The 26,654-nt window shown below is 53.1% G+C and overlaps 1 protein-coding gene across 4 annotated transcripts in view; it reads left to right on the top strand.

Annotated features, from left to right (window-relative positions):
• The window catches only part of GTF2IRD1 (GTF2I repeat domain containing 1), a 67,256-nt gene that overhangs the window by 19,995 nt on the left and 20,607 nt on the right, over nt 1-26,654 (top strand). For all 4 annotated transcript variants that reach the window (XM_054210175.1, XM_054210177.1, XM_054210178.1 and 1 more), the window contains exons 2-13: nt 2,783-2,911; nt 4,948-5,089; nt 8,040-8,186; nt 11,947-12,130; nt 13,204-13,505; nt 13,927-14,016; nt 15,105-15,188; nt 16,157-16,340; nt 17,516-17,541; nt 20,073-20,193; nt 24,545-24,582; nt 25,625-25,705. In XM_054210175.1, the coding sequence (XP_054066150.1) occupies nt 2,789-2,911; nt 4,948-5,089; nt 8,040-8,186; nt 11,947-12,130; nt 13,204-13,505; nt 13,927-14,016; nt 15,105-15,188; nt 16,157-16,340; nt 17,516-17,541; nt 20,073-20,193; nt 24,545-24,582; nt 25,625-25,705 (1,522 nt within the window). In that variant the 5' untranslated portion in view covers nt 2,783-2,788. The remainder of the gene's footprint in view (nt 1-2,782; nt 2,912-4,947; nt 5,090-8,039; nt 8,187-11,946; nt 12,131-13,203; nt 13,506-13,926; nt 14,017-15,104; nt 15,189-16,156; nt 16,341-17,515; nt 17,542-20,072; nt 20,194-24,544; nt 24,583-25,624; nt 25,706-26,654) is intronic.

The following is a 26,654-nucleotide window of genomic DNA, read 5'->3' on the forward strand; positions in this document are numbered from 1 at the left end:
TCTTAATTTGATTTGAATAAGCCTAGCGCTTGCTGTGAAGTTTTTTTGCTCCCTTTTATTCCCCCTTTTCTAAGTCCGCTGTCACTGCTCTTCGTGGCCATAAATGATTAAAAGCTTTACAGGAATATTGTCCCCCCATCCCTTAAATTCCTGTTGTATTACTTGGGTCATATTTTTATTATGATTTTTTTTTTCTCATTGAGTGATTCTCCCTTTTCCTTCTTAAACGATCAGCCAGGTGAAAGGGATTATTTTTGTGCCGGTCTCTTGCAGAGCAGGGAGTGGGTAGGGAGAGGGTGCAGAGACCCTGCCCCACTTCCCACTGATGTTATCCCGGGTTTTCCCTTCGGTTCCCCCTCTGGGGCCCGATCCAGCTCATGGCTTTGCTCTCTGCAGCCAAGGGAGGAGCATCTCTTCCTGTGGGAGGCCGTGGCCGAGCAGGTTGGGGCAGCTTGAGCTCTCCGAGGGGCCGCGACCAGCCCACCGAGGCAGGGACCGGCTCTCCAAAATGCTGCCAGAAGGCAACAAGAGCATCCAAGTCATAGTAGTCATATTTAATAATAATTAGGGCACGCAAAAATATGTACAGGCATCAGAATAAGGCTGCTTTCCAAGTGAGTGCTTGCGGGGGGATTAAGAAGGGAGTGATGCTCTCTGGACAGACTCCATTCCCGACAGCGGCCCCCAGGCGATGGCTGGTCCCAGCCCAGCGTTGGGGCTGCCCCGTGTCCTGCGGGCTGGGAGAGCGGCTCAGGGAGAGCTCAGCGGCCGCCATTGCCTGGCTGCTCCTTGCCAGCTGCAACAAGGCACGTCTTATTAACACAGCGGCGATTAAAAGAAGGAATCTTGAGTTCCCTGTACCCACAGGGCTGTCCATGCACAGGGAGCTGCTCAGGAGCTTGCACATGAAGTGCTCCCTCATCCGTCCATCCATCCGCCCGTCCATCCGCGCGTGCACAAACAGCAGGACTGGAGCAAGGCGGACTGTTTCCCAGCGTTGCTGCAACCCTTGGTGATGGTAAAGCTGGAGGTGCCTGGCAGAGCCCCGTTCCCAGCGTGGGGATGTCCGTGGGGGCTGTGCCGGAGGGCGGTAGCACCCACGCTGCAGGACCCTGTGTTCAGTTTCCTGCTTTAGTCTCCAAGCTGATGCGTGATTTTTGGGTTTTTTATCCCAAGATTTTGTTCTGGAGGGGAAGACTCTGCCGTCAGCTTCATTTGGGCAGTCGGTGCTGTTAAGAGCGGGCCCAGAGGTCCTGACGAGAGCAGTTTCTGAAGTTCAGTCATTATTGTTTAACACAGAGTCGTCTGCGCTGCCGTTGGCTTGTTGCGTGCCCACGTAACAGCGAGGTTTGCAGCGACGTTTGTCAGCCCCCTGCCCTGCGCCTGCTCAGGCGCCTGCAGACATGCTGGCGTGGGGGGGACTTGTTATTTTGGGCCAAAATCCACCTTTTCCCCAGTTGCGAGGGGCAGCATGGCCCCGCTTTGCGTGCAAATTCCTTCTGCCTGGACACAGGTGTAGGAAGGTGGATTTGGGTTTTTGCTGTTGACTTTTCACCCTTGTTTTCAGCAGGGCCGAGCGGCCGCGGTTATCGGCTGAGCCGCAAATCGAGTTAGGCGCAGGCAGATTCATTCATATTCCCCGGCTCCTGCTGGTCTTGCCTCGTTACAAATTCTCCAGCCTTTTTTATCCGCTTGCGGCTTTGAGCACATGATTTATGATCTGGTTTGAGTGGCTCCCGAGCGTTGCTGGCTAATTTGCCACCCTTTATTGGCAGGATTAAAGCCGGGCGGCGCGACGCTGCCCTGTGGATGGAGGGGCGATCGCTGGGGGTGACCGTGTTGGGTGCTGGCGGGTGATGCTGTATCAGGTGTGGGTGCCCCCACCATGGGAGTGGGGTGATTTATGAAGGACGAGCCCCTGCCTCAGTTTCCGCCCCAGTTTCTCGCTGTGGGTCATGGTGAGATGTGCACAGCGGGGTGCAGAGACCTGGCGCAGCTGCTGCACGTGTGCCAGGCCCTAGCATTTTTCCCCCTTTTTTCCCCATTTTGCAGTGAGGGATGGAGGTCCCGGGGCCGAGCCCCTTCTCGGGTGCAAGGTCCCTGCACGCTGCCTGGTGCTGCTCCTGCCAGCACGGTCCCCCAGGAGCTGTGGGGTGGGATGATTTGATGATGGAGCCCCTCGCCATGAGCTGCCTCTCTCCTGTGGGGTGAAGGTGGAGCACCCTGTGGTTTTGGCCTGTTCCGGGGACACCTTTGGGTGCCGGGCTCCCCTCTCGCCCAGGGTGTATGGAGGGAGGCATGGGGACAGCCGGCATGGTGTCCTTGTGGGGACACAAGCATCACCCCCTGCTCTCTCCTGCCCACAGAGCTTGGGCACAGGAACGCTCCACGTCCGCTTCAGCGTGCATCCTCCTTCTTGGCACGGCCACAACCTGCTCGTCCAGGGTGCCCCACCACGCGGTTGGTCTGACGCACCCCATGCGATGGTGGCATCTCCCCAGGGGTCAGTCCCAAGGGCAGAGGTGACCTGGCCACTGCTGGGACACACAGCATCAGCCCCAGGGTTTGGTTATGGCTCGGCAGCGTCCACAATTATCTGCCTTTAGCAGAGGAGACGTGGGGGACACGGGGCTCAGGCTGGCCCCGGCCTCTCTCTGTGCCTCAGTTTCCCCGGTGTATCCACGCCGGTGCTGTGCCATAGCCCACAGCACACGCTGGTGATGCTCGCCGCCAACTCTCTGTCAGTAATATCAACATATATATCTTTTTTTTCTATTTCCAGGTGAATATGGCCCTGGCAGGGAAGCCCTTAGACGTGACTCTCAGCACCTCCAGAGCTGACCAGTGGAATATGGTTTTTCCCCAGAAAGACGAAATCATCACCAGCTTAGTGTCTGCCTTAGACTCCATGGTAAGAGGCCGGTGGCATCCCTGTCCCCCTCCCTCCTTTCACCTCCTTTAGCGGGGTGGCTGGTAGCAGGGTTGGAGCGGGGGGGTCGTCAAGCTCATCCCGCTCCCCTCTGCTGCCGGAAAGCCCAGGGAGCTGCCGGAGCTGGGAAATAAAAATCCTCTCCTGCCCTGACAGCCGTAAGGATCATAAAGTCAGCCCAAGTTAATCTCAGATGTGTATTGTTTTCCCATTAATATTTATGTTGGTATCAACTGAATGTAGGGTGGTTGGGTGTTTTTTTTTTCTTGATGTTTTACCAATGTTACCGTGAGCTTTTACACAACAGGAGAACAATGGCTTTTATCTCCGAGAACAAAGAAAATAACTTTCATATCTTTTGACGTAGAATTCCCGGTGGAAACCTTGCCTAAGTCAGCCGTGCTTACATAAACAAGATAACTGTCTGGATTAGGTCTCGTGGACCAGAGCTAATCTTATTTTTAACTGTGAATGTGATCAAGAAGGGAAAGCGGGTGTGTAGTAACAAATATCTAATGCAATGCGACGTGCTAAATAGCCCTCCCTTTTTAAAGCCAAGTTGTATTTAGTGTATTTATCTTGGATGCTTCTTCTTCTCTACTCAGGTAGGGTGGGTTTTTTTTCACGAGTACTAATTTCCCTCTTTTTAACCATCACCGCCCCACTAAGGAGCAAGTTCTCCAAAGCTGATGCATCCCAAGCGGCGTTGATGATTTATATACTTGCCATCCCGTACAGCAAATCGTGTTACCGTAGTTTGGCTTCTTAATGAATATACATTATTCCGCAGTCCTTGTTACATGCTGACACCGGGGCCAGGAGGCCAGGCTGCTCCTGACATTCAGCCTTTATCCCAGCGCGTCACTGGAGCCGGGCTCTGCACCGGGAGCCCAGCTGCGTGTGATAAATAAACTAGGGGGCCATGTGCACATCGCCAAGTGGGCTTAGGGTTTGGATTTGGTCCGCCTCCAAATCTCACATCCCTTAGATTTTATACTTATTTTTTGGGTGTTGGGTATTTGGAGCAAAATGCTTTGATTTGCTGCTGGGTTCTTGACAGGAGGTTTCTTAAAAATATCTATTTTTGGGGACGTGATTCAATACCCTCTGCTTGAAGAAGACGAGCAGGAGGCAAAATGACCCAGTATAGAGACTGGTTTAAGCCCACGCATTCGAACTGGCTGTAAATGCATGTGGGGAGCTAAAGGTAGCTCCGGGGCGTTGGTCCACGGGCGGCTGCTGTCCTGCTCCATCCCCGGCCACCAGCATCCTCCGGCCCCTCCGCAATGCCGGGGGCGGGCGACGTGTCTAACCAGGGCTGCCGATAGGAAAATCCCCCCTCTTTTAACCATTTAAATTGTGACCTGGGGACAGCGTCTTCATAGCGTCGCTGCTGTAGCTATGGGAATATGACTCATGCTGCCGGCACTGCATAACTATTGTAATATAAAAAAATAATAATAAAAAATGCATATACATGTGTATTATGTAGAGCAGGAAGTGCACGTTACATAAAATGGATTAATGGAGGAAGTCTTTTCCATCTCTTTAATGTTTTGCATAACTGTACGAGAAGAATCGTTCGACTAATCCAGACTTTGACCATATTAGTGTTCCGCAGCTGAAATAAGATTCCCGTGCTCCTTATTTCATTAGAGCTGGGTGGAAAAATACAAATTGTTGTTGGTTTTGGTTTGGGTTTTTTTACAGGAATGTTTTCTTTTCAAGAAATACTCTAAAACGTTTACTTTTAGGATAGGAAAAAGTGAAGCGAAATGATGGGTCAATAGTTCTTGTTTTCCAGCAAAGCACGGCTCAGACGGATACCTTTCTGGAGCTGTAAAGTCACTGAAGTGTTTAGGGGATGGCATAAAACCCATGCAATTCTGACCCAAACCAGAATGTTGCTTATGATGGGGGAATCTTTTGATGGGAAGAAAAAAATCCCACTGGAAAATGGCAGAGGGTGGCAAGCGGGGGTGCTCCCGTGGCCGCTCTGAGCCGGTGCCTCCCCGCAGTGCTCAGCGCTCTCCAAGCTGAACGCGGAGGTGGCCTGCATCGCCGTCCATGAGGAGAACGCCTTCGTGGTGGGCACCGAGAAGGGACGGGTCTTCCTCAGCGCCCGCAAGGAGCTGCAAGCCGACTTCCAGAAGTTTTGCAGTGAGTATCCCCGCTGGCGCAGTTGTCTCCAGTGGCGGGGTTGGTGCTCCGGTTGTGCCAGCCGGGCCCTGCACTGCGCGCAGAGGGGTTGTGGTGCGGGGGACACTGCGGCGCTGTCTGTCCGTGGGGCTGAGCGGTGTTTTAAGTGATGGAGAAAGCGGGTGGGAACTGCAGCCAGAGCCAGGGAGGGCACTGCAAGCCCCAGCTCTCCTCTCCGAAAGAATCCCAGGGGTGGCACGGGGCTGGATGGCTGCTCTGTGCCCCCATCACTCTCGGCCTGTGGCAACACTGTGATGCACTGGAGTGGCTTTTGAGGACTTAGCAGAAATAATTTGTCCTAGTGATCCCCCAGGAGCAGAGAGGCTTTCTTGGGCCAAGGCCTTTTTCCTGGTTTTGGAAAAACAGGGATGGATTTGGGAGTTGGGAGTGTTGGTTGTGGAGCTGCTTATTTTTTTGAAGGGCTAACAGTGGTGCAAGGATGACTTGAGCGAGAGCCGTGGTCCCCCCAGGTCTCAGATTTGGTATGGCAGGGACGTGTGTGACTGGTGGCAGCCCTGCGTGTGGTGAGGCTGGCACCCAGCCCTCTGTCCCGGCTCCGTGCCACTGTCAGCTCCCCGAAAGCAGCCTGTGAGCTGAGGGGAAGGCAGGAGCCATGCTGTAAATGGAGACCTGCATTTCTTGGATGGCATCATCCCTGGAGCACCAAGTGCTGCTTTCCCTGCTCTGTGCAGGAGCTGGGACAGAATCTGGCTTTGATGGTACTGGGGACCCCAGACCTGGGGGGACCCCAGACCCGGATCCACTCACACACACTGCCCACAGTGGGAGGTCGGTGGAGAGAAACGACCTGGCTGTGCGTGCACACACATGGTGTTGATGGAAACCGTATTGGTGCTTAATCCGTCGGAGAGATTGCTCAGGAAGGGTTCGCTCTAGTGAAAACATTAGCGCTGTAAAGCTGCCAGGGTCACTGTCTGCTTGGGTTGTTCGCTGCATGCGTGCGAGGTGAGCCGGCATGGCTTTGCAGGAGCGACTCTCTGCCAAGGCTCCGCTCTGCCCCTCCGTCCTGCCCGCCGTGGGCAGCTGCCTGCCACCACACACACCCGGGAGAGCCACCATTAGTTGTTCTTCGCGTCGGTGCGTAGCGTTTTGCAGGACAGGAGGAATTTTGGGGATGTTTCCTGCGTTGCGGGCAGCTCTGCCTCCCCTTCCCACCACGCACAAGAGGCAGCGAGGTACCCGAGCGGTGGACGGCAGCGGGGTGGCCAACGGGAGGGAGCTCCCTCTTATGTGTTAAATGCCAGCTGTGGCTCCCTACAGCTCACAAGATTGATGACCATCTGCAAATCTCACTTTTAGAAATATCTATCTATCTATCTATCTATCTATCTATCTATCTATCTATCTATCTATCTATCTCCTGACTGGTGGCCTACCGCTGTGCTGGGGTAAGGGGCCTGTCGTTAGATCCTGATTTCCATCTCCTTTGGTTTCATTTACACCTTTGTCAAAATGAAGTGGTCACGTCTGGTTGAAAGCACAAAATCTTGACGATGGGGTTCGGGTGAAGCGGCTGATGCTGGAGACAGGGTGAAACGTGATAACTCTGTCTTGAATTATAAATGGCTCAGGCTCAACTCCGCTCCATAAAGCTCTTACAACTGGCACGCAGTGGAAAGCGTCCCTGGAAGTGCCTCTGATTTATGGTCTAGCTGCCCCCTTAGAAAGGATCTGAAATAATCTAAAGCAGACATCTCTGGGAGATGTAAGAAGCCTCTTATCTCTCTGGGCGCGCAGACCTCGCTTGAACGCCCTCCTTTATCTGAACCTCTGGCTCAGCTGTTCCTGGCGCACGGGGGGAACTTGACAGTGATCAGGATTAATGTCAACGGAGGAGAGTTAGCGCCCAGCCGAGAGGGAGAGTCAGCCGAAGGAGGGTGTGGATGCGGATGCATTTCACCACCTTGGTAAAACACCCCAAAAAAGTTTTCCAGGGCCTGTTTCCCCACGCCATGGGAGGGGTGTGGAGCTTGCCAGGGGTTGCACGGTGTTGGATGGCTGTCCCCTTTCTTATGTCTAGTTCTGTGGGTACCCCAGGTGGCTCTCCCCTATCCCAGTGATGTCCCAGCCATGGGCTCTTTCCACAGGAGGGATCCTCGAGCTCTTCCTTGAGTGCCCAGGCAGCATCCAGGTCTGATCATCAGCAGCAGCCTGTCGAGGATGATGAAGGAATTAGTCCTTCGCCACTGAAAATCCCTTGCGAATCGCTTTGGATAGAACAGCAATAATGTACTTGTAGTGTTTAATTTTCTGTGCGTTTAGAGACGCAAGGAAGTCGCTGCTGAAGATATGCTTTATTTGAGGTTTAATGGGGGAAATTAGCAGGAAATAGCTGGTATTACTGAGCTACGTGATGCTGAAGGGTAAAAAAAGCCTCCAAGAAGGGCGGATTTTCTTTTCCTGAGAGATTGAAGGCTAAGCAGATTGAAACCAGAGAAAAGAAATGTGCTGCCCAATTAATCACAACAGTTTCAGTGCAGCTGAGTGGGTAAAACCAGGGAAGGGGGGGGCACACACGGGATGAGCATGTCCCTGGCTGGCGGGGACCAGCCCTGCTCCTGGCAGCACTGCTGTCACCACTGCCCATGCCGGCACCTTCCCTAGCATGCTGGGGGCTGCCGAGCGCCGCGTCCCCATCTGAGCTGGGGTCTGGGGTGGATGGGAGACCTGGGGCACCCAGCCAGAGGACTTTGCTGACACCATGGGGGCAGCAAGAGATCCAGCACCCTCATCTTGCGTGGGGTTTGGTGGGCAGTTTGTTCAGTCCTGGCTGAAGTTGGCATAACCATGCAGGTTTGATCGCTTTGCAGCCGCTCGAAAGCACGCACGGCATCGCCCGTGAACCTCTTCTCATCACAGCGTCTCCCGTTTTCTCCTCTCCCCCCTGCAGGAGTCCAGCAGAGGAAGGAGCAGGACGCAGAGGCGCAGAAGAAGGCAAAGGAGTGTGGGCGAAGCGTGCTCAGGGTCTCCCCGGACCAGGGATCAGACGTGTACCTCCTCAGGAAGATGGTAGAGGAAGTGTTTGATGTGCTTTATAGTAAGAACCTTCACGCTTCCATTTGGGGATTTGGATTGCCCCTGGGGCTCGCTGAGCTGCCCGGCGCCGACGCCGGATGCGGCTTTTGGCCCCAGTGTGGCTCCCCAGCGAGGGAGCGGGTGCCTGGCAAGGGGCGGCATGGCGGGACCTGCTCCTGCATAGGGTTAGTGTTGCATTAAAATGGGATTCAGCCACTGCTTCTTCACTTGCCAGTACCCCAAACTGGGCAAAAAAAAAAAATCCACATGCTGGGGGGAGCATCCTCTGTCTCCTCGGCCAAAGGAAGCCTCTGCCCTGCCCTGAGTGTGATTTTCAAGCACACCTTTATCCCTGACGCTGCGTCTACAGCACCTCTTTCACAGGCACTGTGTCAGGGCTCTGCAGAGGGGCTCACCCCTTTCCCTGGCAAGTCTATTTAAAAAGAAAAAGGATGATTTTTCTAGCAGGCGGCCCCGCAGCCCCGGCTCCGAGAGACGAGCTGGTGCCGTTCCAGCACATGCATCATCCCCGGCAATAAAGCTTCTGCAATTAAAATGTAGATGACCATATGGCTGTTGATATGTAACCCAGTGGGTTGCAGAGCTCCCTCCGGGCCCAATCTGCGGAGGCTCGAGCGGTGGCAGCACCTGCTTCTCACTTGGGAGGTCCCCGCTGGAGCCCCTGCAGAGCGGCTGGAGGTGGTGGCCGTGCTCCGGGCTCGTCCCCCGGCAGCACCGCCGGAGCTGTGCTGGCCCACGCAGGAAAAGCGAGGTTGGGTTGGGAGAAGGGGGTGGCGAGCCCCAGTGTTCCCCTGTGCTGCTCAGCAGGTTGCATTAGCCCAGCATGATGCTTTGGGGGAGCTCAGGGCGTGTGGCTGGACCAGCTGCAGAACCGGGTGTTTTGCTTTCCTGGGTGCAGCTCCCCATCACCATTTGGGATTTGAGGGGTGCTACCAAGCCCTGACAGGGCCGTGCAGGTCTCCCTGAGCCTGAAGTGCAAGCGTTGCCCCTGTTTATGCACTGAGTTTGGGAACAGACTCTCCCACCGCAGCAGGAGGGGGATAATGTGGTGCTCCCATCAACCGCCTTGGACTCGCGTGCAGGGTTTCTGCTGCTGGCTGTCGTTCAGCCCTCTCCTCACCAGCGCCTGCTGTGGGCTTCACAGACAGAAAGGGGAGATGGCAGCCCTTCCCCTGGGGATGAACAGTCGCTGAGGTTTTCTGAAACCACTTAGAGGACCTGGAGGCGATATTCCCATTAACGGGGTAATCAGATCCTCTCGCTGCCTTCCAAAGGTTGGGCCCAAGTGGGAAGGAAGGGGGAAACTGCAGAGCTAAAGAATGGAGTGGTGAGGCTGTTTCGGTGCTGGTTGGATCTACTCTGAGCTGCAGGTCTTGTCCTGCTGCCGGGAGAGCGCCAGGCTTTACAGGCCTCTTAGGAATATGGGAATTATTCATATATGACATACCATAAATGTATAATTGGTAAAAATGCTTGACTAGGGCGCATCTGCATGGGGTGTACGGACTAGGCAGCCCATCCGTCAGGATGAGTTTGTGATGCTTTTTACCTTGTTGAGGCGCACAGACGTTTGTGGGGACAAGCTGGCCGGGTCCCCACCCCAGGGTGGCTGGCATTACCATGGCAGGAGGAGGCTGGGCATACCCCAGCCGGTTGTTTTGGCCTGGCTCTGGGTGTAATTCTGGCATTGGGTGTAATTCTGCCTTTGCTACTGATTCAGTAGGATCAATTGTTCCCATCCTTGAGCCGCTGGCTGGGGAAACCCACCAGGCGGATGCTCCCTTCCCGGCATGTCCACTGGGAAGATCCTCTCCTGGTTGAGTGGGGAGAAATACTGCAGGAGATAGTAGGTGCCCCAGGGTGATTCTCTTCCCAACACCAAGAGGACTGTCAGAAATTAACAGTTATCTTTCTTAAGGGCTTTTTTTCTTTCTTATCCTTTCAGTTGCCTCCCATCAACAGGGATTGCAAACAAAAAATCTTAGAGAATTCTCAGTCAAAAAGATCGCGTATTCCCTCCAGAGCTGGGTAATCTCCGCACCAACGGGATGACTGATTACCGCCGGTTTCTATTAAACAGGCATTAATGATGATTATTGTCTCACTTTAGCTAAACCATGAGCCTCTGCACGGCAGCGTGAGGCTTGGTGAAGGTCACTTTGACAGTAACGCATTCCCCATAAAAATATGTTCGGGGAGTTGTTGAGCGTTGGCTTGATAAGGAGCCGCCGTGGGCATCAGGAGCTTCTCCCCATCATGAAGAGAGGGGATGGAGGGAAGTGGAAAGCCACTAGGGCCAGTACATCGGGGCAGAGGAACTGTCAGTACCCTCTGGGCTTGTACTTGTAGTGTTGTGGTGCAAAGGTTTGGTTTGAAACTTCTGTTACTGGCTTAATTAAAACATTATCCATCCTGCCTATAAGGAACCTTGATGGCTCGTGCAAGTTGCACGTCGTTAGTCGTCATGCATTGCTTCAAAGAACGTGTTGAAGAAATCACATTTAATAAGGTCTTGCTTACAGTGCCACAAGACTTCCAGGGTTTCTGTAAGATCTTTTGGTGTTTTTTTTTTTTTAAGAAGAGAGAAAAAAGAAAATATTTTAAAGAAAAGCAACCATATAAAATCCCACAGCAATTTAAAAGTTCCATAATCTCCTCTGCGTGCCCCTCAACCTGGAGACGAAGGCGCAGACACCTTGCCATGTGGCCAGATGTTCTGCATCTGGACATTGCTTTGCCAGACAGGTCGCATTCCTGCACGGCTGTTTCTTCTGCTTCGTGCTTTCGGCACCAGGTTTATTGGTCGCAGTGACTTGGGTTGGTTTCCAAAGTAATTTTTCCACAGAGAGCAGCTCAAGGGTTTGGTCATTCCTTGAAACCCTTCAGAAGGGGCTGATTTTCCGATGGTGTCTTGCCTGGAGAGCACCGTAAGCATCCCTGGTTTGGGTACATGGGCTTTTTAGCCAGTTTAGAAAAATCTCTGTATAACAGTGATGCTCACTGGTTGTCTTCTGCTGCCAGGGAAGGGAAAGCAGTTTGCTCCTGACTCCCTGGGGGGTGTTGTGGTTTGGTGTCAGAGGTACAACGGAGCCAGCCCTGTGTGATGGGGACACAGGGGGACTCTGTGCCCATCGTCCAGGGGAGCGGGTGAGATTTCTGGGCTGCTGGAGGCGATCATGCAGTCAAGCGTATCGATGGTCGTGCTGCCTGCGAATAGTGGGATGGAGGAAGACTGTTGGGTTTGTTTTTTTTCTTGTCTCGCAAAGTGCATTCAGGCTGCTTGACAGCACCGACAATCAAAGTACTTTCCATTCTTCCAGAAGGTAAAATAAGAAAACCGGCTGAAAACAAGGTTCCCAGAATATCTCAGTAAACATGAGATACAAATCAGCGCGAGCCCTTCAGCCTCCTTTGTCAGCTCTCGGCTCCCTCCCGGCTTGCCGGCAGCCACATCCCTCGCTGGCAGGCATCCGGGCGCTCCCGGGGGGTGGGCTTGTGCCAAGTGACCCCAACCAAGGATTTTACTGTGCATCCCGAAAGATGAGACATCTGCTTATTGGCTTTTGTGAGCTTTTTATTAATTAGCGCTTTTAGAATGGGCTTGGAGGGTCTTGCATGCTAAGTACAGAGCTAGGAAGCGTTTCTCTTCTCATTACGTTTCCGTTGGGATTTCCTGCTCTTGCATTTACTCCTTCAGCCTGGCTCGGCCGCGGCCGGGAGCACGGAATGTCCATTGGTGGGTAACTCTGTCCCCTCCCCAGGTGAAGCGGTGGGGAAGAGCAGCGTGGTCCCTTTGCCGTACGAGAGGTTCCTGAAAGAGCCGGGCTCGCTGGCGGTGGCCGGCTTGCCCGAGGGGATCAGCTTTAAGAAACCCATGGAGTACGACGTGAAGTCCCTGATGGCCATCTTAGAGCACAGCCACAGCATCCGCTTCAGGCTAAAAAGGTAATTTTGGGGATCTCTGAAGGGGAAGGAGGGCAGCGAGCCCTCGGGGTGGCGGCTTTTATAAACACCTGTGGATGGCAGAGATTTCGTGCGGAGCAGGCAGGAGAGTCCCTCCCATGTCCCGGCTTCTCCCCCAGACCGAGAAACCTGGGTCCAGCCATGCCAAACTCAGCCGTGCATGGAGGTTCATCTGTGTCAGGTGGCTCGAGACTGTTTCTGACTCGTTCCTTTAATAAGCGTGTGTAAACGTGCACATTAACCGCAACACTTTACATGTCTCTGCCAAAATTTCCGCTGCGGTAAGCTAAGTGCTTTTCTGTCTCCAGAGGGGTTTCCAGTGTAAATGCTGCAAGCTTCTTCCCAGGCTGAAATGGGGTTTTTAACGCCAGATGAGGAGGGAGGCGGGGGGCCGCAGCGGGGCGAACTCTCCGTTTTGGCCACGTTTTCACGAGGACCTTGGCAGTTTTGGGTGTGTTTCCTCTGTATTTGCCTGGCTGGCAGCACCTCGGATCCATTCAGAGAAATGCTGAGCACTACCAAATACCTCCTCTGAAGGCTCGGCACTTCTGGAAAATCAGGCTGAGACAGCTAAAAGTAGGACACGCAGAATTCGAGCTGTCTGTGAGCTTGTGGCCGCCTGTCTCATGTCAAGCATGTGGGCTTCCTCGGACTGAAGCTCATCCCTGGGCTGACTGAGGTCCCTGTTGAATGTGCCATGGCTCCTGGGGGCTGGGACAGGCAATGGAGCCAAGTGATTATGGTCACACAAATTGTTTTACTCCTTAAACACACTGGGCTGTGGAGCTAAACGGCTTTGCCCTAGCTAATATAAATGCTTTGAACTGCCGTAAGACCAACCTGCTCCACTTAAAGAAGACAAAAACAGTGCAGGTGCCTGAAGAAGCTGGAGGAGGTTGGGTGATGGCTGTAATTTCTGAAACAAAGAGCCCGGCAGCCGGCGTGCAGCCTGTCCCACCCTCCCAGGCATGGCTCTCCTTCCCCCTCCACATTCTTGCTTGACGGACCCAAAGGAACCTGTTTTTTTCCTCCTCTTCTCTCTTCCTCGCCCTCAGGCCGGCGGACGAGCCCAGCCGAGAGCCGAACCCCAGCGTCGAGCTGACTTGTACCTCCCTCCCCTCCAAGGGCAGCCGGGACTCTGGTGCCAATGGCCCCATGGCCAAACCTGCCGGCCCGGACACCCCCTCCGCCGTCACCGTCACCAACTTCTTATACGGCGTCTCGCTGCCCACCCAGATCGCTGTCGACCTAAAGCAAGAGGCGTCCTCTGGGCCGAACGCGGCTGGCGAGGCGCTGATGCCCAGGCCGGCGGGAGAGCTGAAGGTGCCTTCCTCACAGGAGTACAGCGACTGCTGTGGTAATAGCCTGGAGTTTGCTCTCAGACGAGGGCCTGCTGCGCAGCCCGCGCCCCCGGCACTGACCGGGGACAGGCCACGGTGTTTTGGTGGTCCTTGGATCAAAATCGGTGCAAAGCTTGGCCCATGTGGAGATGAGCGGACCCCCCCGCCGCCATGTTGTGGCCACTGCGGCCCTTCCCCGGGTGCCTCTGAGGTGCCGATAGGGTGCACCTCCATTTTTGCCGTGAAACATTGGGTGCTGCACCATGAGGCTGGAGTAGGGAACGATGGGGACTTGGTCTGGCCAGGACCCCACCAGGTTGCATGGAGGAGAGCCAGTGGGGTCGGGTTGGCATCACCAGCGGGGGAACAGCACCCGGGGGCTTGTTCAGGTGCCCAGAGCATCAGTCAGGCTCTCATCAGCCCTTTCTTCTTGTCCAGGACAGAAATCGTCGGTCTCTGGAGGTCCCCTCATCCAGAATGTGCACTCGTCCAAGCGCATCCTCTTCTCCATCGTCCATGACAAGACAGGTCTGTGTCTCACTCTGATGCTGGAGGTGGCCGGCAGCCACCTCTTAAAGAAAGGTTTCCCAACGGTCTCCCAGCCATCATAGAATCCTAGAATGGTTTAGGTTGGAAGGGGCCTTAAAGCTCATCTCATTCCACCCCCTGCCCTGGGCAGGGACACCTCCCACCAGCCCAGGTTGCTCCAAGCCCCGTCCAACCTGGCCTTGAACCCCTCCAGGGATGGGGCAGCCACAGCTTCTCTGGGCAACCTGTTCCATCACCGTGCTCTGCAGGGACCCAGCAGTGCTGGACATGCTGCAGCGGGGTATTTTTTTCCCCTTTACTTGCTGCAACATCTCAGCATCGTCGCCGAGACCTTCATCCCTGCTTGGGTCCATACCTGCCATTTCCATGACACCCGGTCCTCAAGTGCTGCCAGCCGGCTGCAGAATCCTGTCCCGGCTTCATGCACGGGGAACTGAGGCATGGCTTTGGGTGAGGCCGTTTGCCCGAGCTGCAAACAGCAAATACCCGCCAAATGTTTGGCGTTATTTCAAAATAACTGAAACCCACTAAAACCCGGCGTGATTCTGCAGCGGTGCCCGAGGGGATCAGCAATGGGGAGGAGACTTTGCCATTTCCCCACGTCCCACCCCGCCCAAGGGAAATGCAACCTAAAAATGCTGACGTGTTTACATCAAAACCCTCGCCTGCCTGCGTTAAAAAAAAAAGAAAAAAATATGGGTGGGAAAGCTGGAAAAGAGTAGGAGATGGAAAAAGCTCCTCTGTGAAATGGCTGAGCCTTTCAAAGGTTCGTTTCAGGTTGAGTTTGCTCTGTCCCGGAGGGTCTTTCATTTCAGGGTTGAGAAGTTTTATGGGGTCATTTCTTAGGAATCTGCTTTGCACATGCAGAGGAGGTTGCTTGGGGCTGGGGCTGGGGAAGCCCAGACCTTATCTGCCAGCCTGGCAGAATCCGCTCAGGAAGAGGGAAATCATTATTTTTAAAGAAGCAAAGTCTTGTTCCTGCTTCCCAGCGCTTCGCGCGAGAAAAGTGCATCTGCTGTGGATGAACCATATGGAAGTTCCTTATTTCTTATATTTTGTTTTGATAGATAAGTGGGACAGTTTTATAAAAGAAACTGAAGATATCAACACCCTTAGGGAGTGCGTGCAAATTCTGTTTAACAGCAGATATGGTGAGTAGGAGTTAATATCCCATTATGCATCTGCAGCGCTTGTGGTTTGCATATCATTATATAGCAATCATTTTTGTTCCCTAACACAGCAGCAGAAGCCATATGCTAAAGCTCCCTTCTCTTCCGAACACATTTAGCCCAGCAGCTCCCAGTCTCCGGGTGTCTGCTGAAGGTTATGTCAATATTTCCATTTGGAGCCCCCCCGCGCCGTTGAGGGATTTATAACTGGGCTGTAAAACGGCCCTGGTCTGAAGCATGGCACGCCGGGTCAGAGCACCCGGGTGCTGCCGGCGCTTGCAGGCGAGGGGGAGCAATGGCATGCAGCTGTTTTAAATTAACATGGCAGGGGGAAAAAAGAAAATTGTCCTTATTGCAGCTGCTTTTTTCCACCTGCATGACTTAGGGGTGTCGTTGGCGCTTTCCTTGCCACGGACAGCGTTTGTGGGTTAGTTCCTGGGCATTTGGGCCCCCGTGAGCTCAGGAATGGGCTGATGGGCTGGTTGTTGTCTCCTGTTCCATCCTCATCAGGCGGTGTAATTCCTGAGTTATAGGTGGGCTATAAATATGTGCTACGTAACTTTTGAGTTATATATGGGCTATAGATGGTCTCTGTAACTTATAAACCGTATATGTGCTGTGCAACTTGTGAATTATATAGCTCAGTGACCTGCTGTGGTCATGGCAAGGTTGGGGACAGCATGTGGGCTAGCTCGCCCCTGGTTTGAGCAACGCCGGGTGCATTTGGGGGTTTTGGAGGACGCCGTTACCTGTGTTTGCTGCTGCATTGTCTCCCTGTTGTCTCATCTCCCATGGGCAAGCCTCTCCTGGGGCTCATCCTCTGGGACAAGCAAAGGAGAAAAGGGCAGGAGGCACTCGCTCTGCTTGAGTTCAAGCCTTTACACCTTCATTTTGTCATCTGTGAAAGGAAAAGTGCGTGTTTAAGTGAAAACCATGTGTTCACCTTTCAGCCGAAGCCTTGGGGTTAGACCACATGGTCCCCGTCCCGTACCGGAAGATTGCCTGCGACCCCGAGGCGGTGGAAATCATCGGCATCCCGGACAAAATTCCCTTCAAAAGACCTTGCACCTATGGTGTCCCCAAACTCAAGCGGATACTGGAGGAGAGGCACAACATCCATTTTGTCATCAAAAGGTGGGTGGCGAGGAAGGCAAGGCAGAGTGCGTGGCCTTGAGTGCTGCATTCCCTCCGTGATCACAGGGTTTGTTTTTACACCCAAAATTCACTTTACCCTTCCCCAAAACCTCTGTTTTCCATCACACTCTCCCTTTTTGCGAGGATGTGGCAGGGCTGGCCGTACCACAGTCACCCCCGAGCCCCACCACCTTGGTGTAAGCCCATGCAAGCATTGCTGGTGCCACCCTCAACATTTTGGGTGGTATCGGGACCCTCCAATCGCAGCACGACTCTCTCCAATGGCATGTGGTGGATGGGAGCGGGGCCTCTGGGTGGGAGAGGAACATCCATATTCATGCCACATGGGGATTCCCCTCCACCTTGTTTTGCGGTGATCACTTATTGCCATCCTATGTGTACGATGATGAGGATGTATCGCCTGGGGACGGGGTGTTGTGTCTTGGTGTCTTCGTTTACGCTGGAGTAGGAGTGGATGTTTTCCTGATTATCTCTGCGCCATGCAACCCCCCTTTGCTTCTCCATCAGGAAAATCTGCTTTGTAATTTATTTATTCGGTCCCTGCCTCTGCAGCACTTTTGATGTTCCCCTGCTAGAGGTGTGAAACTACGGTGCAGAAAAACCCTGGCTAAGGCTCCCAAGGGGGCTAAAATCACTGACATCAACAGGACTTGGGCATCCTAAAAGGAATTGGCTTTCCAGATGTCGACCAGTGGAGGAGCAGCTTTGTCCCGCACTGCTTGGGCTGCGCCGGGCTGGATCAGGCCCCAGGACGTGCTCCCATGGGCAAAGTTGTGGGTGGCACCAAAATATGATATTCAGGAGACAGGTGACATCTGGTTGATGGGTCAATGTTGTGAAGGTCCAGCAACAGTCCCATTGTCTCTTTTGGTAAAGCCAGGCTGTAGCAGCCTCAGTTAATAAGTTAATTAAATGAAGAGAATGACTTATAAGCTGATTTAAAGGTGCTTTAGTTAAAAAGCATGTGCTGTAAGATTGCTTGGTTGCACAACAGGCTAAAAGGCTTTTTTTTCTTAGCTGAAAAATTCATTCCTTTTTTCTGGAATGAATAAAATTACTATTTTGACTTGGTTTAATGCTCTTCATTAATAAAACCTAAAATTCAGCCATTAGAAGCACCTAATTCTAATCCTTTTTTTTTCCTTTCCTCCTAGGATGTTCGACGAGAGAATTTTTACAGGTACGTTCTCCACGGCCTTTGATTTATTGCCCACAAAATTGAAAGATTATCCAGAGAAGCAGAGTTGAAATCATGTCACCTGTAAGCAGCAAAAGTGCAGGACACATGCAATTATGCTCAGTGAGGAGAAGTCTTGTCTGTGCCCTACACCCAGGCGTGCGGAGATTGCCTTGGCCTGGGATCCGTGCGAGCATTGTGTGCCCCTTAAATAGTGTTTGGAAGGTTTTAAGCGAGAAATCCCTGGTGCGTGAGGCTGGGCTGGCTCTCTGCGCCGGGCTGAGCTGCAGCTACAGGCAGCGCACAGCATGTTTCTGTGCTTTCAGGAGGAAGAAAAATCACTGCTGGGTTCCTCACTGGTAAATTATTCTCTTTTTTTTTTTTTTTTGGCTGGAAAGTGCTAGCATCATCCAGCCGCTGACTGTTTTTAAAAGAAAAACAGCAAAAATTCTTTTTTTTTTGGTGACAAACCCCTGGGGAGGGGGTTTCTTCAGCTTTCTTTGCCTCGTGCTTTTACTCTTTTTGGTTTGAGCTGGAGAAGCCAAGCTAAGTGCTTCTTGGCAAATAAAATGAGACGGGTACTGGTGCTGTCTGACCCGACCCTCACTCCAGCAGCTGCCCCCGGCCCAACGCCCCGATACCCGCCTGAACTATGGCACTGCCACCCGAATTTATCACCGCCTGGGCTTGGCCTGCAAGTAAAGACGTGTTTTGGGGTTGTTGTTTTGTTGTTTGTTTTTTTTTTCCCCAAGCTGCCAACCCCCCACGCTGGCGGCTTTCCCGGCAGACGCCACCTTCTCCTCTGACATCTCGCTGGCTAAATTAACCCCTGTGGCCCCAGCCCCAAGGGTGCTCCCTGGGGACGATGACACCGAAGCCACCCAAAGGGGCCCTCCAGCAGAGCCTGGAGGGGGTCCCACCTCGTTGGGGGGGGTTCTTTGTCTCCAGTCCCATTAATGACTTTTTGTTCTCAAGAAAAGGGTTTTTTAAGCTCTAGCGCACCCCGAAGGGATGGAGCACTGAACTGTGTCTTAGGATGCTTGGATTTTCCTTGCGAATCCAACAGGATTGCGTGGTATCTGGGGGGAGACGTCACATGTGTCTGTACATCAACTGCTGATGGAAAGAACCGTGCTACGAGCTGGGGGGTTGCGTGGCAGCGTGGTGCAGGTGGAAATTAGGAGACGAGGAAGCAAACCCAGCAGGTCTGGGGGGGTGGCAGTTCCCCCTCCCCTGCCTGGTCCCTGCAGGGCTCCCAGAAGCAAAACACATTAAACCTGGCTTTTTGTGATTCGTGTCAGCACATCTGACTGTGCAGAAAAAAAAAAGCATCTGCTGAGTCAGGAGGTGCCATTTTTGCAAAGACACTATTTTCCGAGCGGAGCTGTATTTTAAATTGCCGACTGCAAAGTATCCCAAAGCTTCCCTGTACAGTTTTGCTCACCCTTTAATTAAAATACCCACCACTGCTAGGAAACCTATTTTTGCTACTCCCCTGGGTAGCAGCTTCAGGCAGGCTTCACTGCTGCAAGAACAAGATTTGGTCCATAGAAAGCACAAATTAAAAGGAGCCTTTTGGACTGTCGGTAGATAAATAGTGTCTTTAAGGCTCTATATTGCTGCTGGTCCCATTGCCAGAGCCCTGCCCTTCCTTGCAGACTGGAGCCGAAAGGAAAAAAGCTTTGTGTTCCCACGGATGGGATGTGTTTTGGAAGGGTGGGGATATCACGATGGCACTTTGAGACCAGCAAAGGGCCTTTGGCAGCAGCTACTTAACAAGACACCTACGTGTTTCTGCAGCCTCGCGGCGTAATTTCATTCACTCCTTCCCCCAGCACTAATCCTTCAGCTCTTTGCTCACCTTCCCTGCTCGATTTTCATTTCCTACCCTGCCTTCAGATCACTCTTTTCATCTCCAAGGTCATTGGTGAGGCTTCATTTCAGCTCCTTTCAGGTTGCTGAGGAACGGGGAAGGGAAAGAGGGGGTTTTTCATGGTGACAGGATGCTTTTGTCCCTCTCCATGTAGCTGCAGCAGAGATTTCTCCCGCTGCATGTGGGGCTTGGAGCTGCAGGACAGAGCTGCTTGTGTCCCTGCTGCTGTGAGCGTTGCTGAGCTCCTGTCCAGCTCCTGTCCCCTCCCTTGGGACAGGGCTTTCCCCACTTTGGGGCTTGCTCCTACAGCACTGGTCCATGGCCCTGGCCCTGCCTGGGTTTCCCAACGCCAGTCCCCACCTCTCAGCAGCCAGCCCTTTCCAGAGACACTCCATCCCTGGCACGGCTTTCCCAGCACGCTCTTAGTTATACAGAGGTTTAAGCAAGCATCTTGCTATTATTTTAATGTGTAAACCTAATTAAATCTGCACCCTTCTCTTTGCAAGAAGGTGACTCTTGAAAACCCGTCCCCTACCCTGACCTCAGCTCTGGGACTAGGAGGGGAACAAGTGGAGGTGGAAGAGCCGCATCGTGGGCATTTCTGGTTGCTAATTCTGGTTTTGCTCTTCTTTCCAAAATTGCCCTGCGCACCCGGCACCAGGAAGCAAATTTACCAAAGATCCAACCAAGCTGGAGCCCTCCAGCCCCCCCGGGGAGATCTCCCCTGAGCCGCACCGCGGGGCCGCGCTGGACCTGGCGGGGACCTCTCAGGCCAACAGCAGGTAAGTGGCACTCCTGTCCCTCGGCCACCACCAACTGACGTCCCTCGGAGAGTTATGTTGGGAGCATTAATGTGCACAGTGGGTTATTGCTGCGTGGGAAGGATGGGTGCGGGAGGGTGCGATGGGTGCAATTCGGTAAACTGCAGCGCTGGGGAGATGTTCTAGGTAACGTGGTGGGAAGGCGAGCGGCTGTAAGGGCATTTGTTTCCTGCCTCCCTAAAAACCCACTGCGATGGTACAGCTGGTCGGCACAGGAGGAGGCCGAGTACCCCTGTCCTATTGTGAGCCAAAATAACAAAGTTTGGAATCATTGATTTTGTACAAAACTGATGAAATCGAGGCTGTGCCTGGGCAGGCTGGGATTATCTGCAGGAACAATCTCCGGTGTTAAAGCATGGCCTAAGGATTCACCCTCAGCCAGCAGCGTAACACAACATCCTGCTAATTAAGCGTTACTTGTTTATAAAGCTCACAGGGAGACTAATAGCGTATTAACAGATGTTTTAATAAAGGTGGGATTATAGAGTTCAGCAGGGCAGGAGGCTTTTTATGAGACTACCTGTTGCTGGTACAAGTGTGCCATGAGCTAGACCGGTCCGTAACATGCTGGCAGTGCCTGTGGAGCATATAGCACTGCTTTCCAACCCAGGCTGGGAAATCCAAAAGGTATTTTTCTCCATGTAGCCCCGGTTTCCTCCATATTTAGCCCCAACATTTACCTTTAACATCACTTTACATAAGTGGGGCAGCAGTTTATAGCAGTTTAACTGGTGCTCGCGGGCAAGGCTGTGCCGCAGGGAAAGGAGCCCTTTCCCAGCCTTGCCCTGCCCAGACAGCTCGGTCACGGGTGAGTTTACAAGCACTAAACTGAGCTTTGCTGGGCTGTCCATCCGCACACCCATGCTGGAGGCCACCGGCTGCAGGGAGGCTCAGGAGCAGGGCTGTAGGCGCAAGTGCTCCTCAGCCTCTCCGGCACAAAGTCTCGCCACCCAGTGCTGACACTTCCACCAGCCAGGGCTGTGGACCATGCTATGGGGTTGGTAACTTCTGCAGGCTGGGATGGGGAGATGGGGCAACTTGCCCTGTCTCCTCCGTGGTGTGTGTGGGGTTCCCTTCCCTCCTTGGCTCTTCATTGATGTGAACCCATAACAGGTTGGAGTCTCCTTCTGGGTCTCCCCAGTGCTGTGTCAGATTCGTCCACTTGGATAGAGCTGCCATGTGCCCCTAAAGCTGTGCTCGCCCTGGGTGGGTGAACCTGCCACATCGGCAGCGTTAGAGCAAGCAGCAAGCGAGCCGGTGGCACAGTGAGCACTGAAATCTTGCAGCTTCAGAGGGCAGAGACCTCTTGAGTGGCCCAGTCCACAGGGCTGGCATTTGTCCCCCAGCCCTCTTGGTATCTCCAGCTTCAAAGGACGGTTTGGGGGTGGTTGGGATGGCTCTTGCCATCCCGCTGCTGTGGGACACCACTATGTCCCTTCCCAAGCTTCATTTTGCTGAATGGAACAAGCCAAATTCTTTCATCCTCCCCTCCGCCAGGGATGGGGTGCCAGGAGCACCCATGGATGCCACTCGTGCCCTATGCTATGCCACGGTGACATTGCCTGCTCTCTGCAGAGGCTGGCCACGCTTCCTTGTACCATTGGCTGTGAGGGCAAGACTAGCTGTGCCGCGCTGGGGCTCTGATGCAAGGCAGAGTCAACCATGGGCATGGGAAGGGGTTAAGCTGCGCGACTGGTTGGGTGGGCTGGCGCGGACCAGCTCTCTGTGGGTGACGTTGGTTTTCTCTTTGCCTTGATATTGTACGTGGGTTGAAATGGTCGGTGCTCAGCGTGCAGGTGTCACCCCCAAAGGACAGCAACCCCAAACGCTGTGCTGGTGAAGCAGGGCCGTGGCAGCACGGAGGGAGGCTGGCGGAGGCTGCCTTTGGGCGTCCGTGCCGGAGTGGGGCTGGCTGAGTCACTGCGGCACCTTTCAGCAGCAGCGAGCTCAGTGCGCCGGGTGAGTCAGCTCTTTCCAGCCATTTAAAACGGGTTGGAGGCATCACACCCCACCAAGCCCTGTTTCTCTTTCCAATGATGAAGGGACTCCGGATGAGAGCCTCGGCTGGAGACATCTGCGGTGGGAACTCGGCTGGGCTAGGTCCCAGCCTGAGGAGTTTCACTGGCGTTATGGGGAATTAAACTTGAACCTCCAGGATTCCCAGCTAGGGCTTAGCTACAAAACCGTTTCTCAGCCAGTTCTCCATTGCTCTGTGCACCTTGCTGAATCGCTCTGTGTCTGGAGGCGTTTAGACTTGGGGAGCGTCAGAGCATCCGTTGCATGCTGGATGCCAGGGTAAACAGTGATGCTTCAAATACCGCTGGCCTCAGCATGCTGTGGGGCTGAAACCTGGCCTGAGGCTTCTCGTTTTCCTGTTCATTTGTTAACATTTGCAATTAGGACACTTTTAATTTTTGCCGCAGAAGATCTCACTGTGCAGTTAAATTGGCGTGACAGAAATAAGGAGGTGGAAGGACAGGATATTAGGGATGCCAAGCTGGTTTCTGCAAGGCAATAGGTAGATAATCAGCCGACACGTGTCTGTGGGAGCGTGCGGATGGGGTGGGAGCTGACGTTTGTCACTGCAGAGCTCTGAGGGCAGCTCGTGGTCCCCATACTGTCCTCATTGATGCTGTGCCATCCCTGTCTCACCTACGACGCTCCAGCTGTGGGCCAGGTAGGGGTTGCACAGTGCAGTAAAACTGCTTCAGAAGACCCTATGGGGAAAAAATAGGTGTTTTAGGGGTGGTTTGTACCCAGCCAGATTCAGATCACCCTCCCCATGGTGGTGCTGTGACGCGGGCTGGGCCAGGCCGACCGCTTTCCACTGGTGTGGATGTGGCACAACCCGAAGATTATCCTGGGGTCCCTTTCGAATTTATCCTAACTTTGTGTACTCTGTGTGTGTATATCTATATCTATATTTATATGCCTTGTTCCTAATTTATGCTGTGTGCATGCATATCGAATCGGGCCATGGACCCCAAGGTTCATGCGCACCTCTGGTTACCAAGGGAGTCACGAGCTGCAGTGGTGGTGCACCGCTTGCTTTGCCTGCCGCAGGGCTAAACTTAAATCTCCCCAAATCACCCAACGCATTGATAACACCTATCTGCAGGAAAAAATACGCGGATATTCAAATCCTGCTTTGTTCTTCCAGCAAATGAGGAACCTCTGTTCCCTGGTAGGAGCAGAGCATTTCCATAGCAGAGGTCCACCCGCTCAGAGTCCAGCCCCAGGAAAAGGGCAGTGCCAGATACTCCAAGGGGAAGGGCCAGACACCGCGGAGGGTAACGCACTCCCTGGGGAAGGCCTCCTCCCAAATTTCCCTAGGGAAAGGTTGAATTTGACCTGAAGTAGGAGAGTTTAAAACCCTTGCCAAAGCTCCTAGGTAATCTATACAGTACTCTCTAGACCAGAGATCCTTTTTACTCATACCACATTTAGGAAGAACATTTCAAGAGCGCTCCTGGTTTCCTTCGCGTTGCCCATAGTTTGTTCTGCTGACGCTGCCGAGTGGATTTAAGCGAGCGAGAAGTGCTTTTGAACATCTCCCCTGAGCCAACAGGGATGTGGTGCTGGCTCAGAAGGGTTTTCCTTCCTCCTGAAGGACCAGTGTTGTGGAGGAGTGTGTTTTCCAGCACCATTCCTCTGATCATTCACTGCCAAAGCGCCGTGGTTGTTCTTGTTTAAGAAGGAGACAGAAAGCAGATGCGTCCTGAGAATGCAAAGTAATCTCATTTGGATGCTGAACACCTTGGGTAAATTCCTGAGTATGCAAAGTTAACTGTAGATGTAAGTTTGGGATAGTGCCCAGTTTTCAGGGGAGAAAAGCACTGGGCAGAATAAATATTTACCAAATCAATTGATTTTTTTTCCTTTCTCCCTATTTGCTTTAGCTCCGTGAGTAACCACATTGTAATGACACTTTATGCACTGCTCTCTGCCGCAAAGGGATGGAGCTGACCAAGTTTCGAGCCTAAAACCCCTCTTGCTTTCAGGAGCTCTCTGCTGTGGTTACACCCATCGGTGTCTAGCAGCAGGGTTGATGCCAGGGGAGAGTTTGAGAGCAGAGCTTCATTGCAGAGAAACCCACAGACCGTGGCTATCCCTTGCAGCCACAGATGCCGTCCTGATGCTGGGACAGTGGGTGCACGTCCCCGGGGAGCCCTTCACGGCCCTTGCCTGGCATCATAGGGGGCTGTGGTGTTTCTCCCTCCTGCCGGGATCAGTCCTATGCAACATCGCTGGGTTTTAAGCTCTCTCTTTGGTTGCTCCATTACCACCTCTCTTGTCTGCCTTTCCTTTCCAGGTCTGAGAAGTGTAGCGTTTCTGAAAGCTGTGAACCGGGTGAGGCATAATTCATTTTTTCTTGCAAAATAGTGATATTGGGCAGGGGGCGCTAGAGAAAGCTGCCTGCAAAGTAACTTGGACGTGTGGCGCCACGTACCTTGTTGCCCCACAGAGCAGTTCTCTCAGGTTTTTCTCCCCGTTTGATAGATGCAGAGATGAAGGGTCTTACCCTGTGACCCTCCAGCTGGGTCCCAAAAGTGCATAAATTGAAATGGCAAGACTTAAGCATATGCTTAAAAAGGGACGTTTGAGTTCCCTTCTCCCTGAAAGCTACTACTATTGGGTCACCAAGAAATCAGTGGTGTCAGTGCTCTGAGCATCACAAATGAGAAGGAAACGCTTTTCCCCAGGTTTAGGGGCTTGGACCCATTGAAATGCCACACTGAGCCTCACTGCCCTGCCCACCCGGGCTGCGGGTTGTGACTTGGCCCCCTGACAGCTGAGGTCCCACCCTAAATGAGGAAATTTATCTGGAGATAAGAGGCAGCTGGGCTGAGCACCACTTGCAGCATCCTCCTGGGGTGGTGTCTGTGGGCTGGCTGGTCCAGCAGAGCTCCCATCTGGCAAGGTTCAGGTGGTTGTGCCCTGATGTGCTGCAGCTGCAGTTTGGCCCTCCTAAAGCACGGGTCTGCAGAGGGGCTTGTCCCAAACATGAGTTTGGGAGCATTAAAAATGCCAGGAGCACTCATTGGAGATGGCTCCTCCTGCCTCCCCACCGATGCTTGATGGTGATCCGGTTCATTTTAAGTGAAGAAAGCCAGGAAATGAGCATGTAATGAGGGCCAGCGGCCAGTTTGAGGGCACCAACAGCTCCTGCCAGCCGAGCTGTTTGCAGAGGCCATGCCCACAGACATCCTTTGGGTACCTCCATGCCATGGGCTCAATGCCAGCGGGCCGTTTGGCCAAAGCCTTGTTGCTGTGGGATGCTCGGCTGGCACAGAAGTCATGGCCGGCCATGGTTTCCCTGCCCACATTGGTGGGCAGATGTGGCATCTCTGGTTCCCGTTGGTTATTGCTTTTTGTTGTCTTTCCCTTTTAGGTACCTCAGGAGAGCTGGGTGGGATCAGGCAGATCAAAATCGAGCCAGATGAGCTGGACATCATCCAGATCACCGTGCCAGGTAGGTGGTGGGGTATCAGCTGTGGGCAGTGGCCTCTGCACAGGCTGCGCTGCTGCGTGGCATCTCGGTGTGTTGCTTTGAGAAGAGGAGTTTATGGGGTATCTCCCGGTGTGGAAGGTCCCCCTGTGCACTGGCCTTTCTTCACTGAAGGTCATACTAAGGGTTGTGTTGGGAATCACTGGGTTTCCTGGTGGTAGTGCAGGGTGGTTTAGGGCTTGCTCTTGTTTCTCTCTCTCCTTCATCGCTTTTCTATGTTGCCTTTCCCCTGGAGAAAGCAAGCCTGTTTCCTGCTTTCCTTCATGCACAGGCTTGGAGGATCCCAGGTATCAAGTGCGGGATGCTTTTGATGAGGTGCTTAATTTAGAAAACCAGCTTGGTTATGAAGAGTTCGTAAGGACAGGTTTAATGTTAAGCACGTGTTGAAAACGTGTTGGAAGTGGTGATGCTGAGGTGTTTCCCCGTGTTCCTGCCCCCAGAGGTCAGTGGTGATGGGTGGTGGTGGAGATGAGCGCTTGGGTGCTTGAGGGGCAGCTGGGAGAGTCGATTTCCACTTACCTGACCCAGATAGCACAGCAAAGGGTAGCGTGATCCCCAGGGTTTAATGAGTGGATAGTTAGCACTTTGCATTTTCAGTGTGCTTTACAAATGTTAATTAATAATCTCACCAGAACGAGGGCAGCAACAGGACAGCGATGCTGGGGACAGCTCTGCTGTGCCCGTGCAGCGTCTGTTGCACCCAGCATTCACCTTAATACAGTGACATTTGGGGAGTTGTCACGGGATTATCATAGAATGGACTTAATGTATGGTTCATATAGGGGGAGGAGAGCGCGTATAGCAGTAGATCAAACATTTTAATTTTCAGCTTAATTTTCAACAGCTAATGTAAGAGAAGAAAGCTAATACATGGTGAGCTGGTGGGGGGGGGGGGGGGGCGGGGAGGAGGAGG

The sequence above is a fragment of the Rissa tridactyla genome, chromosome 7 (assembly GCF_028500815.1).
Source record: "Rissa tridactyla isolate bRisTri1 chromosome 7, bRisTri1.patW.cur.20221130, whole genome shotgun sequence".
Lineage (NCBI taxonomy): Eukaryota > Metazoa > Chordata > Aves > Charadriiformes > Laridae > Rissa > Rissa tridactyla.